This window comes from Rhipicephalus microplus, chromosome 2 (assembly GCF_043290135.1).
Source record: "Rhipicephalus microplus isolate Deutch F79 chromosome 2, USDA_Rmic, whole genome shotgun sequence".
NCBI lineage: Eukaryota > Metazoa > Arthropoda > Arachnida > Ixodida > Ixodidae > Rhipicephalus > Rhipicephalus microplus.
The window spans coordinates 279,579,769-279,595,765 of NC_134701.1; the positions used below are offsets into that span (position 1 = coordinate 279,579,769).

At 42.4% G+C, this 15,997-nt stretch overlaps 1 protein-coding gene across 1 annotated transcript; it reads right to left on the bottom strand.

Annotated features, from left to right (window-relative positions):
- Positions 1 to 903: 903 nt before the first annotated feature.
- LOC119179531 (transmembrane protein 185A) lies at positions 904 to 15,083 on the bottom strand. The gene is made up of 7 exons (XM_037430629.2): positions 14,776 to 15,083; positions 14,424 to 14,600; positions 13,544 to 13,751; positions 11,166 to 11,249; positions 7,345 to 7,521; positions 3,739 to 3,862; positions 904 to 1,504 (listed from the first exon to the last, which is right to left on the bottom strand). Exons 1-7 carry the CDS (start codon positions 14,811 to 14,813, stop codon positions 1,269 to 1,271), a joined length of 1,044 nt encoding a protein of 347 aa, XP_037286526.1. The 5' UTR covers positions 14,814 to 15,083; the 3' UTR covers positions 904 to 1,268.
- Between the last annotated feature and the right edge of the window lie 914 nt (positions 15,084 to 15,997).

Here is a 15,997-nt window from a genome sequence, read left to right on the forward strand (position 1 = left end):
CTCGTCTATATCAACACAGGAGAGTCTATGTTTTCCACCTCATACCATAAGCAAACTGTGCTCGAATACACTGTTTTCAGCAAGAGGACAAACTGCATAGTGGGGAAGGTAGCTTTACGATTAGGAAAAAGGTCCATTGTGATCTGCAGTACACTGTGCGACACCTGTATTAGCTACTCTTAACAGTTTGTCATATAAATGCCTTGCTGTAATTACAGTACCAGTTCTTCAATCTACCAGTATAGCTAAACGTGGAATCATTTTTCTACAGTGCCTTTTTAACTTGAAAAAGAATGCTGCCTTTCTACGACCATCCGAGTTTAAAATCATTAAGGAAGCACGTGAGGCTGCGCCTTTTTTTTCTCCTCAGTGAGTTGGTGTAAAAGTGGAGGAACACAAACGGTCGCAATTATAGCTGTACAGTTGAACCTGCACAGTGATACAGCCATACCTGGACATATAAAAAATAATATCTGAAGGGAATCACAAAATAGTGAATTGGTAATCTGACACAAGATATAGGCCTCAACTACAGTTAAACCCCTATATACGAGGCATGCTCCGAGCAGAAATTCTTGTCTTTTATATGCAATGTCTATTGTAGGCAGAAGACCTCGTATGCATTTTCCTATCACCTTGTATCTTACTGTAGGCACACTGGTGTCTTTTATACCACCTCTTCTTTTATAAAGGGGTTCTACAGTAGTACATAGGACTAAGTGGTAGCTCCTTTCACCATTAGCATGCTTTACTGTGTGCCACAGGTGCATTGCAGTGCAGCTTAGTAAAGCGAATGCCTCACTGAGAATTGCAAGCAAGATACTTGCTACATGAGCTATGCATATGGTAAGACATTCGCCGTGAACATTTTTTTTTCTCCATGTCACATAATTCCTTCCATATTCATTAGTACCTCAAGTAACAATATCTGCCACAACAGTGCTACTTCACCAGCATGAATATTTTTACTGATCGTAGAAGTAATCATGGTACTGTTTAAAAGACTAGCACTTGCATGGAAGGAGCGTGGTATAGCGTTGATAGATTAAGTTTGGGGGTGGCGTGATGTTTTCCAGTACATGCATATTACAGTACATGCTTTCGCATTGAATTCCCAAGGCTACGGTACAACTGTTCAAAATAAAGACAACTCCATACATCCATGTTGAACTGAGCACTTGCCTCGGTTCAAAGTGGCCCATACTTTTTCTCAGCGAGCTTTCCGACTACAGAGGAAAAAAAGAACTAACTCTTGTTTGCCGGCGCTATCAATCAGGCGTGTCAATAGCAAGCGCCGCTACAATGGGACGTGGTTCGGCAAGCACCGAACTCCGGGGACGCTGCCGAGGTATCGACTTGACCTCCAAAGTGGTAACAGCATCGACTGAGGGTGGGCTGTCAGCTTCGTTGTTGTGCAGGCTGTAGGAAATGTTACCGTACTCTTGAAGTAGTGGGCAAGCTCCCAACAGGAACTGGCAGAAGTCCTTACGGATTCCAAACCACCCTGCACAGCAATGGTAGAACTGGTTGTTATCAGTCCACGCTGACTATCCCCGCCCCGTGCGATATGATACTAAAGCTATTGCAAGGTGAGCAACAACAGCTTTGAACTAGCAAACTCTTAATTTGCATAGTAACTATGATTTTATCAGAGCATGGCACAATACAACATAAAAAAGAGACATCCAAACATGCCCATACCTGCGTGATCAAATCAACAATCTAGTTCAAGTTGAGCACTTTACAGCTACTAACCGTAGTTCTTTATGAGACTTGCCCTTATCTCTTATTTCCTTTTTGTTTTGCACCAGTACTAGCACGCCTGCTTTGGAGGAATGATACATGTCTAAAGCAAATTAGTGACAGAACAAGTTTACATCTGTATGCCCCGCCACGGTGGTCTAGTGGCTAAGGTACTCGGCTGCTGACCAGTAGGTTGCAGGATCAAATCCCGGCTGTGGCGGCTGCATTTCCGATGGAGGCAGAAATGTTGTAGGCCCGTGTACTCAGATTTGGGCGCACGTTAAAAAACCCTACGTGGTAGAAATTTCCGGAGCCCTCGACTACGGCATCTCATAATCATATAGTGGTTTTGGGACGTTAAACCCCACAAATCAATCAAGTTTACATCTGTCATTGGCTTTGTCTAGTAAGGTTCAATACTCAGTGGTGATTGTTTGTTGGCCTTTGGCACACAAGCTGCAAATAATAACAAAAAGGCAAATTTATATTTTCATGAAGTCAATTTGTTTTTGTTTTATGCGAATTTGAAAGTTTCTTGTTCATGGCAACCCAGACACACAATACAAAATACAGTAGGCGCCTCCAAGTGCTTTTATGTTTGCTAAAGTGTTTGTACATCTGCAGAGCCTTAGCTCTTTTTTTTTTTCAATGCCTAAATTTTAGGCTGAACATCGCATGTATGTGAATGTGTTTCACTGAATGGTACTGTGCAGCAATTGTGAGATATTAAAAGAACAAAAGAACAGAATTCCAAACAAAAGTATGAAGACTGTCCTGATGTATAGCACAGTCTATAGATTTAAACAGGACAAATTGACCTAGCCATTCCAGGGCTGCATTTTACAAAAAGGAGCTTTCAGATACAAAAGCACTTTTGAGAAAATGAGCCACAATGTTATGGATACAGATTTTTTCATGATAAATTGCAATAGAACTAGTACAATACTTGGTGTGTTTGTTCACGTACAACCATTTATGCCTCTGCTTTTTAACTTGGTAGTGTTTGGAATGTTCAGGAGCCTAGACCATTCACCACAGATGCTTTTGTGGAGGCCAATCTGTACGAGTGAACCAGACTGCATGGCGACATAGCACATAGTGGATGGTTCCGCCATTTCACCGAGGCACGGCAATCGCATGAATAAATAGTGAATACATGGTGTCACCACTGCTGTCAGGCTCACTGTAATGCAATCATTAATTAAGCAGGAGAATGAAAGCAAATTTTGATGATAACATTTAAGGATGTAATCCTATACAAGGAAATTAAGTACATAAAGCACCACATTAAACTTTCGTATGTAAGGTTACATCACATCCCATACTATATGTGCACCTCTGTGCTGCCAGCATGAAGAAAACTAAACAGTGCAATGTGCCAAGGCTGCTCGTCGGAGAAACCAATTGCCCCACTCTCGGGTAAATAGCTTAATGTCTACAGCAATATCTATGTAACAATTATGTGCATTTTGCAATCCCAAAACTGACCATTAAAGTAAAATTAATTGGCAGAATGCATATCTAAATCTGTAGAACTAGGAGCATGTTTTTATTACTTGTGCCACAAATGTGAGCAACAAGAGAAGCCTTCATATAATTCACTGCATTGATTCTGAGATACGAGATAGAGTACTGCCTAGCGTTACATGTTCACAAAGATTTTAATAAGCAACTCATTTTATTCATGAAAAATTTATGGAACGAAGGGATTCAAACACTAATGACTGATAGTAGCGAAGATTAAGGATACGGACAGAAGAAGACACATTCAAGACAACACAGCACTCTCCTATAGGTCCTTAGTCTGTGCTACCACCAATTATCATGCTACCATACCAACAAGCCTGAATCGCTACTCTCATTAAAACACTCTCATCATAATATGAATAACAGCTTCATGGCATTTGTCAATGATGCAACAAGTGATGACTAATATTACACAGAAAGGTAGTTATATTAGCTTATAGTATTAGAAAGAGAAAGTATACCACGTACAGTGGTTCCCCCCTTTGGATCCAAAGGACAGGAAGATGAGAACAAGGAACGTGAAATAGAGGGGCGTGCAAGTTTCCGTGTAACCAAGGCTGTCCTCTGTGTCCAGTTTATTCGACAGCAACACCTGCAATGAAAGGCCAACAATACAACTTGAAGTTTGCAGTCTTACACAAAATGAAGCAGTGCACTGGTAAAGTGAAACACTCGCACAAAGGCATACTTCCAGAGATTAACATGCTTTGTACTACCTATAATACTAATCCTTTTTCTTTGCCCACTCAGCTTGCTTATGAAGAAGTGCCCACTAAGGAACACCAAAGACGAGTCGGTGAATAGTGAAAACTTATTCGTTACATAATGAAAGCTTTTGTTTCATTAAAACAAACAGGCACAGTTTTTACACACAGGCCCCCTTAAAGGCCAACCCTGACGCCTTTTTTTTTTACTATGTCAGGTAATCGTGGTTTTCAGTTCCTAAGACACTAATAGTCATGCTTTGGATGACTAAAATGCTCTGCCGATTTGAAAAAAATTTTAGCAAGCAAAAAGGCGCAATACTGCAACCAAAATCCAACCAAGTGCATTGTCTACATATGACAGACTACATTGCAAAAACCGAAAATCCTGCAAGGCATGCGGACCTGCAAGGCATGTGTAAAGTATGAAAACTGCAAAAGCCACAAAGAGCGGACGCTCAACGGATAGATGACCACTCTTCACCATGTCTGTGACTCATCATGCCACATGCACAGGCTCCTCGGAGCTACCGGACAGTGACAGCTACGATTTGGACACATTTGGACGTCAATGAGGATCGTCGTTCCTTTTCAATGAACCAGAACAGATTTTCATATCTGGTTGCACATAACACTGCCAAACTGCACTACTTGTCCAGGCCGTCACAGTAAATGGCTGCGCCGAGGGGCTAAAATGCTAGCGCTAAATGTTCGTCATCAAACTAAGACTTTTTAATATGGTCATTGAAAGAGGGCATTAGTTTGAGAAGTGCACTATGACTTCGTCAAGATTGATTATTAATATCAGTCAAGCAAGAACCCCTCTCACGATGTGCAGCTGACTGTAGATAGATGCGATCACAGCGGGCCCGGTATCCGTTACTGAAGGCATTTCAGTGCGCTAGACCTCGTGCATGTGCACTCTATCTAACAGGCGCAGTATTAAACTACTTACTGTGCTGTAAGCTGCCAGTACTAGCTAAAACATTCTACTGTCAAGACCATAGCTAGTCAAACTGACTCCTGAGTCGACTCGTTCGGATTCACTCAGACTCATATTAAGCTGTAAGTCTGAGTGAGTCCGGGAAAGTAATATTTTGGCGAGTTCGAGCCCGAGTGAGTCCAAAGCGCGGTATATTTTTTCAGTGCGTCTCGGTGGGTCTCACTTTTGTTTGTCAACCTATGATCGAGATGAAGTGTAGTCATCAGCTGCGAGTATTTAGTGGTTGTTATGGCGAATGTATGGCGAATCATGTGCGGCCAAAAACACATTACCACTTGCCACCCTCTACACAGAAAAGGGAATCGCAGCCTAACGTACACAATCCACATCAGACAAGCACACGCTGCAGTGGCATTAAGTTCAGTCACTGCCATTGCTTTGCAGAACTTGACGTCACACACACAATGTTGCCAATAATTTCGGTGACCCAGGCGAGCGTTTCGAGGCAACCTATAAAATTAATTTGAAAACAGTCTGCTAATCTCTCAAGCATGTTATTTGGCATGAATGGTGAAAATGTGCAAATGAACGCATCCAGTGAACTTCATTGAATACCACTGAACTCGAAAAATTGCTGGAGTTGCCCTTTAACAGTGCCACATTATCAGAAATATGGGGTTGCAATAAAACTGCACACTTTTAGCAATATGTTGTCTTCTCATAGATTCAGGGCAGTCTGCTTCAAATCGCAATATTCGTATTTTTATTTGCTCAATGACCTTCAAGGTTAAATGAAAATATTACCCTCGCACCAATTTATTTTTTAAATCTAAAAACATGTTACACCAGTTTATATGCTCCAAGTCTAGTAACCCTTAAAACACAAAATATTTTACAGATTATCACTTGCATTCTACCGAAAGTCAAATCCTGCTACTATTCAGTTATTTCCACTTCCTTCGGACCAAAATAAAAATGGCAGTTGCACAGGCCTTGTTTCTATTTTTAAAAAACATTGTGCAGGTTTGTTGGGTCATGACAAATATGCCTGTTTTTCTTCATAATATGTGATATATGCTAGATATATGCCAATAACAATTGTTGGGGTTTAAGTTCCCAAAACCACCATATGATTGTGATAAATATATGCTATTCCAGTACATTTCGAAATTATTCAACAAAAATCCCTATTCCCTTCTAACCTAAAATTCACTATTTGCACAAGCCCATAATTGAGACTTCGACCCATTGTACATAAAGCTTGATTCTCTTCAACAATAAACTCAGGAAATCTAGCATAAGTGTGCTGGATGGCTGTGCACCATCAGTTATTCTTTTTGCAGAGCACACATACAATGAAAGTTAGTCACATAACAGTACGCATTACATACATTTAAGAGCACCTGGCACTCAAGATTAACTTATCAGAGGTGGCTTAGGGTACACGGCTTTGGGAGCAGGCTTGGAGGGGTAATAAAGGCTCTATCGAGCAAGTTTGGGGCTGTCAGAAAGACCGCTCAGGGCAGATGTTGCGCCATTCCACAACACTTGTGAAGCAGCATTTGACCAATGCTGTATTTAGCAAACACTATTTGGGTAAATTGTGCAATAGCCTTATTTAGCTATGTACACGCATTCTCGTCTTTTTCGTATTATTGACCATATTTCGCCTCTCAATGGCTGCATTCACGTTAGGTACTAATACAATTCCTCGAGAAATATGCCCATATTCTGGAATTTTTCTTCGAGTAAAGTGAGGGTGGTGCTCAGTTGTATTATTTACACCAAACAGCAGTTTCAGTATGTGAAAGATAAACATAGCTTTGTGTTCGCCAATCCCAAAGTTGTGAGTCAACGAATGCACCTTGTTACACACCACTTACGTAGCTGATGTACTAACACATGAATGTTGAAAGGCACAACTGGTTAAACAATCTACATGAGCATATAAAACCAAATATCACAAGCAAAAATGCATAATTACCTCACTTCGAAAGCAAAACAAGTTAATAAACATATGGAAGAGTATACATATAAGTGGCGCAGCCAGGGCATGACACACCGAGCCCATACCCTTTCCCACCTCCCAAAAATTTTTTTCTGCCATAGCATACACAGCCTAGAATGACACCCGACCACACCCACCTGCCCAATCAAAATTCACATGCCACAGTGCAATTACACCGCTGCAAATGAGTTTGGTACAACAGGGACGCTTAGGCACAGGCTGATGAAAAAAAGTTTGGAACACAATGATGACAATGGCGCAGCTGTTGCACATTGAACTTATACATAATGTGATGAGATGTACTGAAAGGCTGCCTTAAACCACGGCACTTGCAAATGCTGGCTATGATGTAATGCCGCCCATCACTTAGCCCTATGCTTTGCTTTTCTGTCCGGACACCTCTGGCCAAGTGAACTTACGAGGAACACAAGGAGGGGGCCCACGATCATGCTGTAGGAGACGGCCGAGTGTAGGCTAGTGCGTCGCTGCTCAGGGCTCACTTCAGGCGTCCTCAACAGGATGCTCGCAAAGATGATAGCATAGAGCACCCCAATCACTGCCAGGCACATTACTATCCACAATGGCACGAAAACCACCTGCGAGAGCACAAAAAACAACAACCGTAACGTTAAACGGACACTAAAGACAAATATTAATTCAACGGTGATTGCTGAAACAGCATCCAAAAACCTTGTAGTGCTACTCTGGTGAAAAGAAAATGCTTATTTTGACATAAAATCCCGCTTTGGTGGCATGCATCACATTAGCGCACTTTAAATCACCCGCCTAAAAGCGGACCGTTTGACGTCACTGTTGCCTGCCTTTACTGCCCAGTCACCGACACTAGTAGCAGCAGAGTGAAAGTAGCGGGAGCCACAGCAGCAACAATGGCCATTGAAAAAATTTCTGCAGGCTTGTTTCAAGTAGGCCCTGCTAAATGGTACCGCCTAGCCAGCGAAATCATGCACAAACAGAAATTTCGAACCACTTCTAGTACTCTCCATAGCATGGGCGTCGGCAGGTGGATGCAAGAGGGGCACTTGCCCTTGTCAAGACACACCACCACCTTCCATCACCCAAGCTGCACCAGTGCTCTTCCCCTCTGGCAGTCGTGATGCAACACTGGTTTGCACCCCCCTCCCACCCCCAAGAGAAAATCCTGCCGAGGACCATGCTCCATAGTAATGCCATGTAATTCTTTTTTCTATGATCACACAGCAATGAACAAGCAGCATTTTATTATGTGTTATAACACATGGACAGACAGACAGCGAACTTTAAGGACCAAAGGAGTTACTGCAGGACCCTCTAACGAGGGGCCGCTGTAAGCACTGGCCACGCCCACGTAGAGGACAGAACGCCGTGACACTCCGCCCATTCCTGAGCCCTCTGGACTGCCTGGATTTGCCTGCTGAGTTCTGTACTTCTGATGGCCTCCTCCCATTCGGCTTTGCTTGAGAGAAGGTTGTTAAGCAGCATGGGACATCGCCAGAGCATGTGAGCCATAGAGCAGAAGGTTTCAATGCAGTCAGGGCACCTAGGATCAACGTCTGCGTATATTTTACCTAAGAATCCCCACGACGGGAAAGACCCCGTCTGCAACATTCTCAAGGTAGCTGACTGTGCTCTGCTGAGCTTCTTGTGAGGAAGAGGATAGATTATTCTGTTAAGTTAGTAATACGTGGTTATTTCACTGAATGTGAGTAGTGCATCGTTCTGCTGAGTTCCTTCCTGCCCCTCCGTAGCCTCCAGACCGTCGCGGCGCGCAAGTTCTCGCGCACGATCATGGGCCAGCTCGTTGGGGTTCGGTAAGTCTTCTAGAACGTTCTTCCCCATGTGTGCGGGGAACCAAGAGATACCATAATAACCTGAACAAGCCCTCTTTTCTAGAATGGAGGCCGCCTCTTGAGCGAGGTTGCCCGATTGGTAAGCTCTAATCGCGTCTCTTGAGTCGGTGTAAATGTATAAACGCTCTGGATAGGACAAGGCCAGCGCAACCGCGATTTGCTTTGCTATACCCGAGGTGGCCGCCTTTACCGAGGCAGAGGAGCGAAGCACCCACCTTCCGTCTATAACCGACAACGCGAACATTCTACTGTTACCGTACTGCACTGCGTCAACAAACATGGCGGAGTCAATGTCATCCTTAACTCCCTTCAGGATGGCTCGTGCACGGGCTTTGCGCCCACCCTAGTTGTGTCGTGGATGTACGTTTCCCGGGAAGGGCCCGACCATGTAGGTCGCCCTTGTTTCCCAACTCAGTGTTGTTCGCTGTTCCTCTGTAAGCCTAGCTTCAAAAACACAATCGCCACAGACTGAAAAACTTTCTTCATAAATGTCTCACAGCGTTTTCCGTGTTGGCATTCAATGATTAGGCTTGCTAGTAAGCTTTCTCTTGCAGCAAAGAAAACAAATACCATAAAATTTGGTTGTGGTTTAAGGCACCAGAATGTGGCTGCACACATTAAAGAGCTGAGCATGAAAAAGCGCGGCTAGAACGACACCAAGGAACAACTACTGTACCACAGAATAAGCGTGGACTTGGAATGAGAGTGGAAGAAAACTTCTTTTTTTTTTATACCATCTTAGAGTAGACATGCATACACCATTCCTGTGAAATTTGTTCTTCTGGTGTCCTAGTTCTAGTCACGCTGTTTTATTCTTTCCTATGAACCAACAAGACCTCATGTAGTTATTACATCAGAAACCGTACTGCTGCCAATTTTCGCATTTGCTGGTAGTCGCTGAACGCAGCCGATGACTTGGTACATATTCTTGATGTACCCGAATTTGTGATAAGAACATGTGAATATGCCACGGCTTTGTTTCCCAGTTCCTCTGAACTATATTTGCTTGCCATGTGGATGTACTGGCAATACTATTTAAACGTTATCTTTCGCTCTATCTTCACTTCTCTAACATGCTTTGCAGATGTTTCATTTGCATTTATCTTCCTCATATAATTTCTCTCATACTCAATGCCGAGGCAACTCGAGGGATATTTTTTTAATGTAAGCCGACGTCAGCCCAATGCAAAGAACAGCTAATTGGCTTTTCTGAAAGCAGTTCACAGTACAAAAAAAAAACATGTAGCATTGAAGTATGACTACAAAGCTTCGAATTTTGACATGTGTATAAAAACTAGCTTCCCACTGTGTGCAGAGCTCTTTGCATTTTCACCGAACATCAGGTGATCGGGACTGTGACTGTCAGCTGTCAAACACATCCTGCATGTTTTTGTTTTCTTTTTGCTTCCCATTCTCTTTGCAAAAGGCATGCCGTCACAGAAGTGAGACAGCAAAAGTGCATGAGCTGCCGCTCAGCGTGACATGTGGATGAATAATACAGGTCATCAACTTCAAAAGAGCATTTTTTTGCACGGACCTCGAAAGTCCTCGAAAGGTCATTAAACTTTAACAGAATGAGAACGCAGGCTTCAAAGGCTGCAGTGGCAGTCAGTCTCTTAATTTGTCCAGCAAGTATAGCATTGATAAAAAGGATTTTTTTCCACAGTAATTACAAAACTACTGTTTCAGTTTCTCAAAAGAAGGGCCTGTAGAAATATTTTTTTCATGAAGTGAAAATTTTGGGGAAGGAATTACTGAACTGGAATGAATTTGCTTCAAGATTCAAATGTCAGGTAGTTTTTTTTTTTTTTTTTTTTTTTTTAACAAAGATATGCAAGACATGCAGCTGTATCATGAAAAGAGCAGCACATCAGTTCCCTATCTATATATTCAAGATGTAAGCTGTACCAGCATCTCTTCAAATGCATTCAGCTGGGCTCATATAAATAGAGATAACATACACCAAACATGATAAAAACGAAAAAAAAAAACATAGTATGGATCTATTTTAAAAAGAGCAGCCTTCGTTTTCTATCTACTGCAGATAAACAGCATACAATCTCACACTACGTACAATTGCACACTACGTGCTATAAGCTGCAAGCTAATCATAAGGAAAAACCATACTATACATGATCTTGAATACGTGCAGGTAATCACGTGCACGTCACAGCATTCAGTCTTTGTAACTTCTCGATTGTCAAAAGCATTTTAAGAGCCCTACATAAGAATACTTATGCGAGAAAAAAAACAATTAAGAGACAGTGTTATGCAATGCAAAAGACATTACTTTTACAGATAATATAATATCACAGCAATACAAAATTTACTGTGTCATTGTGTTAAAGCATAGCATTCAATATGAAACACAGTTGTCATGGTCAAGAACTCACCACCCAGCTCCACTGGATGAACTTGTCCAATTGGAGAGCCAGAAATATAAACTGCAGCACGTTCACAGAACAGAAGAGCTCCAACTGAGTACAGAAAGCACAATATGACATGAAGATTATGTAGGTTTCAAAAGTTACCTCCAGTGCTATTCTAGTTTCATCAAACAACACTGTTACAGACCTAATGAAGTGATATGTGGGAAAATTAATTATTCAAACACACAACAAGCCAAATTGACGTTCCGTAAACAATAAATGTGTAACACAAGGAATATGCAGCAACGATTCTTATGAAGATGACGATGATGGAGGCTCAGGCTTGTTGTAAATTTATGACAATAATCTTACAGCTCGGGGAAATGAAAGACAAAAAAGAAGACACACTGCACTCTCCTGCAAGATAGCTTATTGCTGAAGCTGTTTCCTGTGCTTACGTACATAGCACATGCTCATATATATGCATATAAGCACATTAAACTATTTTGTAAGACAGCAAATTGTGCCAGCTACATTCAAGTCTTTGAGCCTTCAAACTCCAAGACTGCAGTCTCAAGATGAGTATGTTGCATATTGTATGGCGTTCTCCTACACAACATTCAATCTTCACTTGTGAAAGCTGATGGTAGCAGTGTCTCCCGACAGAAGTTATCAAACATGCCACGACAATTTTCGAAGAGTATGACCACTTTTTCGGTTGAGGCGCAACGCTGTGATCAACGAGGTGGTGCGCTTCAAGTTGAAGAAGGTTTGAGATATGAAGATAATTCATGCCACGTCACAATAAGCATGATTCAGACTGTAGAATACGCTTCATGTGCTGCCCTCTGTAGGCCCCCAGGTCCTGTGAAGCTGTTTGCACAGCTTTTTGCCTGGGGGACCCCCAACCAATCTGTTTGAAATAAAGTGGATTCGGGAAAATATGCGAATAAACTAGACAGCAGTGTCCAATGTAAAATGAGACACTAAAATAAATGCACGAAAGGGACTATGTTGCCCCTGTCATTTCGTGTGGCAGGCAAGTAACTGTACATCAATTTTGAACGTAACACAGTGACAGACACAACAGCTAAACAATGTCTCTGGCTAAACAGTGGGGTTACACACAGGCGTAGCAGGGTAATATTATACCAATCTAGCCACCCTGCTTTTATTTTCAGATTTTTTTAAAAGCCTGCTGTCTTTTTTTGTGTCCTGTACTTTCAGGTTGCTCTTGGGAAATGCAAATTGAAAAAATATTATCACTGAGAAAGCAGTAGTTGCATGCAGTTGCAGAAAATAACCCAATTACATAGCATCATGCTTCACTGATCAGTTGAGAGGAAGGTCTGATGGCACCCAATACAGTTTAGATAAATGAAGCCTTCTTCCAAATAGCTACAAATATTTTAACTTCTTGTAATTAATTTAATTACTAGAAAAAAAATGTAAATCAGTTTATTTTCGAACTTTGAGCGTGTTTTCTTAGCAGTGATGCCATAAAAATTCCCAAATTAAAGTACCTGAATGACGTTAGAGGTTTTCAGGTTGTGTGTATACTTCTTAATTTGGCCATGGTGTTAGAATACTAGACTGCATTTACCACATCACCAGAATGCATCACCATAGCGTACTTGAAGCTCCCCATATGTAAACGTTTACATAAGTACAAAAAACCTACTAAATGAGGACTATAACCCGATTCAGTAGAAATGAGATTGAATTACCCATGAGCCGAAATCGCAATGGAGGTTTAAAACTCAGCTGGCACTGGCCATACGACATTTTGATTTACGCAAAGGGCTGTAGGAATGCTGGGTTACCGACGTACTGTGATCCACTGTGCAGCCACAATTACAGAACCCTTGTTTTCCCCTAGTTCGTTGAGGAAAAGCAAAACTAAAAATGCAAACCATTAGGAATTTTATGCCACGGCAATGAATCTATACAAAGAAGTAGAATGCACCATGTTTCTACAATGAAAATATTGTGCCTGCCTAATTTCTCTCGGCCCCTCCAGTTAACGCCATCTACCTGGCTTTTTACGTTTATGACTGCAATAACCCTAACTCAAGCAATGTGGTCACAAATTCTTGCAATTCGTGCTTGCCCTTAGGCTTGTACTGACTAGACAACTAAAACCTACGTAAAGCGGTCCTTGCATGTAGCCACAAGCGACATGAATAAAGCACGGCTCTAAATGTACAACTAAATGCTTCACAAAGGGCAGCTCTAAACATAACGCATATCCAGTAAGCAGTTTACGTTCAGTAAAAACGTGCACGCACAGATTCCACTTGGTATTCCGGTAACATAGTAACGTGAAAAGTGCACGGACAGACTAAAAATCTCTATTGACAGTAGCAACAAGAAAGTGCAAGTAAAATGCATAATGTCGTCACCTCAAACGAGCGGTCGTGCTTGACGGCCCAGATGCACACAGCGATAGAGAGGACAGAGATGAAGATGAGCGGTATAAAGACAAGTGTCCAGAGGTGTCTGTCATTCTGCAGGTTGTCACAGGCCAGCACCTCAAAGACGAGGAGCAGACACTGAAGGAACAGGCTGATGACCATGGCCTGGTAGTGAACCCGACCATCCCCTTCATTCCTACATTGAAATGAATGGTAATGCCTCAATAACAAAAAAATATTAACAAGCTAATGGCAAGAGGCCAGACACAATATTGCTCAGGCATTGCAGGCCACGTGTACTAGTGGATTGTCATAACCTGTTCACCAAAACAACAGTGTTGCAATTATTCCTGCAACACACAATTTTTTTTATAATTGTTTCAGCCACCACTTAACGGCAATGCCCATATCCCACAGTCATCCAGCTTAGAGAATAATGTGGCATGCAAGAAGATATGCACATTCTCCATAGGGGTGCGCAACCAAACTGTGTGCGATTTGCCACGTATATCCTTCTGTAGAGATACTGGGATTACATTTAGATAATAGCAACGTCCAATCTGCTATGTTTCTTCTGAATAAACCTTCAGTTGGTAATTCAGCACTGGTGCTGAGTGTCTGTGTTTTTCTCTAGTGTTGAGCCGGTAGCTTTTGTGGTGGCTAACCTTGCAACATGCACACTGAACATAAAGAAAACAAATATGCAGGGCAAACATGTCATGGCATGTTTATGCACCTAGTGTTTTCCGTCACAAGTTAAGTATGGATAAAGCTGGCCAGGACGACATGGTCACACCTCCTTTTCCTACTAAACTAGACTTCATAACGTTTTTACGACGAGACGAATGTGTGGATCGTGCTCCAGTACCTGTATTGTGGGTGCGTCCACCACACATAGCTGCCCACAACGGCTCCAACGATGACCATAAACTTCCAGATCCAAAGGGGAAGGAATACGACCCAGTAGTTCCATGAGATGACGCCATCGAGCCTCAGCGAGAAGAGTAGCGTGAACGCTAATAGGCAGCAGTGAACTAGAAAACGACTGCAAAGACATCGAGCAACAACCCTTGTCAGTTTAAGACAGCTTCACAAGAGCTAGAAATTTAGCACCTAAGGCATGCGAACGTCTAGTATGGGTGCGGATTTTTCACCCACTTAGTCGGACAAGCGATTAAGAACGCTAGAAGCTTGCGCGGTGTATAGTGTAGGATAGTCACCTAGGATTGAAGTCTTCAAAGAGACTTTGAAGGTTCATAACATCAGGCTGGAGGCACGAAGAGCCAACTTGAACGCCATGCGGTGAGGTGGCGATAACACGAAGAAATCACTTGTCTGTTGCACTTCCTACATCCAGAGATCACTTATCACACAATGCAGGCCCACACACGTCGCCAAGCGATACGCGCTTCTAGTTTTTCGGTCATGGTCAACGTTGAAGAACATCGTACCGCCAGGCTGTGTGATCGGTTTATTCGCGCGTCACTCCTTGACAGTGCTTTTAAATAATACGCATCATTCGATCTCCTTTCGCCTGCTCGCTTGTGGTTCCGAGCAAACAAACGGGGGGAAAAAAATGCTCCGCTTGAAACGAAAACGACTTTGGATGGCTCATGAACTACTCTCCACAGCAGGAGCTACAGCGCCGGAAGTACTTTTTTTATAGTCTTCTCTTGGGTTTTTTTTTTTTTTTTGGACTTGCTTGGAAACACATTCCAAGATAGAGTTTCTCACAAAACTATTTTTGTGAGAAGGCGTCGCCCATATGAAACTCTATGCGTTACCCTAACTCTAGTGCTGCATAACGCAGTTATTAGTTGATCTACTCCGGGCACACAATTTCACGCAAAATTTGAAGCCAAAAATCCGTGGCACGCTGGATGGATGAATGAATTGATGTGACTGTACCCTTTACATCGGGTAAAGCCAACACCTCCTATAAAGCCCGTTGATCTAAGATCAAGGGGCTTTATAATTGGGCGTGGCTACCGCCACCTAGCTGTATTACTTAGTAAACAAAAACCAGATGTATCTTTTTTTTTAATAGTGAAGTTAAGGACTGGTACTTTGCAGCTGCAATCCTTCAATTGAAGGATTTAATTTTCACTCGCTCCTTGATTATCACCACCAATCAGATAAACTCCTTCTAGTAGTTCTACCCGCTTAAAGTCAATTTCGCCCTCCCTGTCCCTAAACCACAGTGATTTAAAAAACTCTGCGCCATTATCCTGAACTATAGGGTGAAGCCCTCTACAGGACATTATCAAGTGTTCCGCAGTTTTCTCCTCCTCTCCACACGCACTGCATACCGTGTCTACCCCTTCGTATTTGGCCCGATATGTCTTGGTTCGCTATACTCCCGTCCTGGCCTCAAACAGTAGAGACCTACCCCGAGTATTATCGTAAATCCTTTTCTTGGCGATTTCCTGCTGAAACGTTCGA

Excerpts from the sequence above, each read along its gene's own strand:
- LOC119179531 (XM_037430629.2), bottom strand. The coding sequence starts at position 14,813 with ATGAACCTTCAAAGTCTCTTTGAAGACTTCAATCCTAG. Across the intron at positions 14,601-14,775 it reads TTTGAAGACTTCAATCCTAG|TCGTTTTCTAGTTCACTGCT; the intron begins GTGACTATCCTA and ends ATGTCTTTGCAG. Across the intron at positions 13,752-14,423 it reads TGGACGCACCCACAATACAG|GAATGAAGGGGATGGTCGGG; the intron begins GTACTGGAGCAC and ends ATTTCAATGTAG.